The sequence below is a fragment of the Nicotiana sylvestris genome, chromosome 9, assembly GCF_000393655.2.
Source record: "Nicotiana sylvestris chromosome 9, ASM39365v2, whole genome shotgun sequence".
Classification (NCBI taxonomy): Eukaryota; Viridiplantae; Streptophyta; class Magnoliopsida; order Solanales; family Solanaceae; genus Nicotiana; species Nicotiana sylvestris.
Window position 1 is genome coordinate 35,843,103 of NC_091065.1, and position 5,067 is coordinate 35,848,169.

At 37.6% G+C, this 5,067-nt stretch overlaps 1 protein-coding gene across 1 annotated transcript; it reads right to left on the reverse strand.

Annotated features, from left to right (window-relative positions):
• Window positions 1-2,218: 2,218 nt before the first annotated feature.
• On the reverse strand, window positions 2,219-4,278 carry LOC138877432 (uncharacterized). Its single transcript, XM_070157041.1, has 6 exons — window positions 3,944-4,278; window positions 3,466-3,619; window positions 3,201-3,336; window positions 3,069-3,073; window positions 2,701-2,949; window positions 2,219-2,581 (listed from the first exon to the last, which is right to left on the reverse strand). The coding sequence occupies exons 1-6, from the start codon at window positions 4,276-4,278 to the stop codon at window positions 2,219-2,221; spliced, it is 1,242 nt and encodes a 413-aa protein (XP_070013142.1).
• Between the last annotated feature and the right edge of the window lie 789 nt (window positions 4,279-5,067).

The window sequence follows — 5,067 nt, forward strand, 5'->3', positions numbered from 1 at the left end:
TAATGGAGTTATGTGGGATACCCTTCCTTGTTTTTATTTCGTGTTTTATTTTTCCCCTTTGTGGGATGAGTTCATGAATTTAAGATTTTGTTGTTATATCAGTTGTACTTGTTGAATAGTCCTCGTACCTTGCTTTCTTTCTATTTTTGGATATATTTAAGTTATTGCTTGTTTGGTGCACAGACTGCATTGTGTGAGGATCTATGTAGTTTTTGGTGTGACTTTTCGGTTGAGTTGCTTGTGTTGGGTGAGACGAGGTATTTAAACCTGGGACTTTCACTATTGTATTGGGATAAGGAATGTTTGGAAGAATAATATCATATTCCTGCTCACAATTTGGCAATGGTCCTTATCGGATGAGAGAGCTTCTTGACTTATTGATTTCATTGTTGGTTACGAGTTTCTGTAAGTTTCTTTTATCGTTTGCAGTGTTGAGAAGGTTTGGAATGAGGTTTCATTTGATATAAAGTATATTATTGGCACCAGCTTTGGTAATGAGCATGTATTGTCACTACCAGAAATTATGCCTATGGCAATGACTTTTTAGAAACAGTTATATAGCCCTTGTCGTAAACCATCTATTGTAATGGTTTTAACTGTTACATTTGCATCTCGGTCCTATTGGTACACTTCTATAACTAAACCGTTACATCAGCTTAATAACTGTTTCCCTAGATGCCTTTATGCAACGATTGTGGTAACCGTTGCAATAGATATCTATGTTGAGACGTTTCTTTCGAAAAAATAATCTACTGAAATGGTTTTACTTCCCCTTATTTTTGGTTTTCTAATTTCTGACTAAACTCACAACCTTTTTTATAATTCTAAAAGAGACTTAAATCCCTTAGCTTTGAACACATTGAAATAATGAGGTACAAACCCTAAGAAATTGTCTCCATCTATGCCAATGCTTAATCCGTCGAGACAACACCATCGGCAAGGAACTTTCTCCACCTCCGTCTAATCTTCCCCCGTTGCTCATCTCAAGCTTCGTCTAAGAGACAAACCCTAAATAGACATCACCTCCGACAAACAATGAAGAACCAAGTCCTTGATGTTTTCGATCATATCACTTCCCCAACTTCTCTAGTGTTTTCCAAATCAAGCACATCAATGGAAACTGGTCAACTGATGCACGTTGCAGGAATTGAAGCAAAAAAGTATAAAAGGAAGAAGGAAAAAGGGAAGTTAGAGAGGAAAACAGAATAACTCTTCATTCATAATTCTTCCAAAATGATAAGTATTATTGATATACTGCAAAATATAAGAGGGACTAGGGAGCAAATAAGAAACAACTATTAATAAAGATGAAGGACTAAACTGCAATTCCACTCTTATTTTTAATAACTAATTTCTAACAAATTTAATACTCTTCTATAAGCCTAAGGTATTGCCTCGTACAACTTGGGACCTCTCAAAATTGTATCATTACTCCCTCCTTTGAAAGCTTCCTTGACCTCAAGGAAGAAATGTAGGAAATCTAGTCTTCACCATAGCAGCATATTCCCAGGTTGCCTGCTCTTCAAGAACTTGTTCCCGTTGAATCAACCACTGTGTGATAACCTTGTTACCTTTTTGAACCATTCTACGCTTCAGGATTTTTACAGGTTTTGGATAATAGGGGTTAGAGATGTCTAATATAGGGGGTGGTTAACCTGCTTAGGAATGTCATAACAAGGTATCAATAAGGACACATGAAAGGTGGAATGAATTAGTATCTCAGGAGGAAGAGCAAGCTTGTACGCAACTGAACCTACTCTGTCTGTGATCAAATATGGACCATAGTATTTGTAAGACAACTTATTAAAGTGGTGGTTAGACATCGTGATCTGCCTATAGGTTGCATCTTCAAGAACACCCAAACTCCAATGTAAAATTGTCTATCAAATCTGTGTTTATTGGCCTGAGAAATCATCATTTGTTGAGACCTCACCAAATGATATTTAAGTAACTGCAATTTGAATTCCCTAGTTACTAGAATCCTATCCACCTCCTCTATCTCAGAATCTCGAGATACATATGGCAAATGGATAGGAGGAAGTTGTCCATATAGGGACTCATAAGGTGTGCAATGGATAGAAGAATGGAAAGTAGTGTTATACCACCACTCCACAAAGATTAGATAATTGAACCAGTCTGCAGGTGTCTCTGAACAAAAACATCTGAGATACGTCTCCAAACATCTATTCAGTACCTCAGTTTGTCCATCGGACTGAGGTTAGTAAGCAGTTGAAGTGCTCAAGGTAACTCCTTGGATTGAAAAGAGCTCTTGCCATAGTTTGCTAGTGAATATAGGATCTTGATCACTGACAATATCTGTTGGCATCCCATGTAACTTGTTGATGTATTCCATGAACAACTTAGCAAGCTCACTAGCGGTGTAAGGATGAGATAGGGTAATGGAATGGGTATATTTGGTTAGTCTATAGACTACAAGGCCCTCAATGAAGTCCATGCTAATGCTACTCAAAGCAGTTACAGGTACTTTGAGGGGTTGAAGTAACCCAGGGTAAGCAAGGGTATCATACTTGCTCCTTTGGCAGATGTCACACTGTATGACAACATCTTCCTTCAGATTCTTCTAGTAGAAGATGGAGGATACCATATTATAAATATTATCAATCCTAGAATGTCCTCCTTAAGGGGAAGAATGCCATATTTTTAGGATTTCACTCTTCAGTTCAGCATTGGCCCTACGACCAGTTTCCTTTTTCTTCTTAGTTGCTGATTATCGAAATTGTACCTCTTCTGTTCTCCAGTTAAGTTTTGCAACTGATGTATGATCATCTGAATGGTAGTATCCCCTTCCCATCTATACATGATTGATTGTAGTAAGTTAGTTCTAATAGTGGACAATGTCAAAGTAGCCAGTTCGATTGCAGGATTCCTTGATAATGCATCTACTACCTTATTCTCCTTACCTCTTCTATATTCGATTTCAAAATCAAACTGTAAAGGTTTGGTGATCCATTTAAGCAGAGATCCAGTATGAAATTGTTTTTCAAGCAAATACTTAAAAGCCTTATGATTTTTTCTAACTATGAAATGCCTCCCCACCAAATACTGACCCAGTCTAGAGACAACCATTACCAACACCATTAACTCTTTATCAAAGACTGAGAGGGCTATATGTTTAATTGACAATTCCTTGCTAAGATAAGCAATAGCTTGTCTCTGTTGTATCAACACAACTCATATACCAACATCACATGCATCAGTTTCTACTACAAATGGAAGAGCAAAGTTTGGCATAGCCAACACCGATGCTGAAGTTAGGACTGGTTTTAGTGTTTCAAATTCTTGAGTAGTTGCTTCAGTCCATTTGAAACTATCTTTCTTCAATAAATCAGTCAAGGGTTTACTCAATAATCCATTCCTCCGAATGAATCTTCTATAATACTCGGCTAAGCCCAAGAAGCCTCTTAATTACTTGAGAGTAGTAGGAACAAGACAATTTTGAACTACCAGTATTGATTTAGGATTGGCGGAAATATAATGTCCCAAGTACTCAGTCATAGTAGCAACAAGCACACACATTGATCTCCTATCATATAGGTGATGTTGTCTCAACAGAGCAAAAGTAACTCTGAGATGTTCCTCATGCTTCTTAATATTCTTGCTGAACACCAGAATATCATCAAAGAATACCAAAATGAACTTCCTCAAGTGTTGTTGAAAAACCTGGTTCATAAACCCTTGAAAACTAGAGGGAGCATTAGTTAGACAAAAAGGCATGACTAAGTGCTCATAGTGCCCCGAATGAGTCTTGAAAGCCGTTTTTGAAACATCTGCAGGGGACATCCTGATTTGATGGTATCCGGACCTCAGATCAATTTTAGAATATACCTTAGAACCCCCAAGTTCATCCAGTAGTTCCTTAATAATTGAAATTGGTAACTTGTCTTTAATGGTTATCTAGTTCAATGCCCTATAATCCACATACATTCTCCAACTTCCATCCTTCTTTCCAAGTAGGACCACTGGTGAAGCAAATGGACTACTACTGTGTTGAATTAAACCTTGGGCTATCTGCACCATTTTCTCGGTAACATCCTTTTGCATGGAGGAATACCTGTAAGGTATGGTATTCACTGGTTTGGCCCCTTCTTGTAAAGGTATGTGGTGGTCAGATGGTCCTCTGAGTGGTGCTAGGGTATTTGGTTCACTGAACACCTCCTGAAATTCTTCCAGGACAACATGTATAACACTAGGATTATCAGTTGTTGTCTCACCAACAGACGCTTCTACACTAGACACAACAGGACTGACTTTGATCATAAAAAATAGGCATTAGTGCCGTTGGTACTGGCCATGTGTAGGGACTCAGCTTCCACAATCTTAAGCTTGGGTTATACACCTTGAAGCTTGTGATACTTCCCCTCTTACTCAAATTCAATAGTTAACCTTTTGAAATTGAAATGTATGTCTCCAGAAGGACCTCCTAAAGTGTACAACCACTGAACCCACAATACCAAGTCACTATTCCCTAGAGGAAGTAACAGAAAATCAGCTCTAAAGATAGTGCCTCCAAGCAACCATTCTGTTGGCCCAATAACATGTGAAGTTTTGAAGATTGACAAAAGAACTCAGACTTAGACAAGTCCATCTTGTGAAGGACAGTCATGATCAACCTATAAATGTGAGATGCACGTGAAGGAGATAAATCTAACAGATCAAGAAGTAATATCTTCTGATCTAATAAAAAAGATTGCATATTGGATAAGGAGGGAAAACTTCTTACATAAAGAGAACACAGTTTAGGAAGAAGATAGCGTTAGAGTTTGAGATCATCATGAACTCTTCTATGATAGAAGAGTAGCAATTGAATCCCAGTCAAACTCTGATTACTAACCTATTAAATGTTAGTGTTATTCTTTTTACAGTTAATGCACATAAGCAAAAGTTAAACTTAACTTGGGAGCAAAAGAGCAAGGCGATTTTGCAAGCAATTTATGTGTGATTTGAGTGTGCAATACTGAAGCTACTTGAACGAGATAATAGAACTAGTTTCACGTGTCAATCTTTTCTTCTAGTTCAATTATAGTAGGTGATTTTACATTGTACCTT

Excerpts from the sequence above, each read along its gene's own strand:
- LOC138877432 (XM_070157041.1), bottom strand. The coding sequence starts at position 4,278 with ATGATCAAAGTCAGTCCTGTTGTGTCTAGTGTAGAAGCGTCTGTTGGT. Across the intron at positions 3,620-3,943 it reads AAGGATGGAAGTTGGAGAAT|CAAGAATATTAAGAAGCATG; the intron begins GTATGTGGATTA and ends TCTGGTGTTCAG. Across the intron at positions 3,337-3,465 it reads CCAATCCTAAATCAATACTG|AAAGATAGTTTCAAATGGAC; the intron begins GTAGTTCAAAAT and ends GATTTATTGAAG.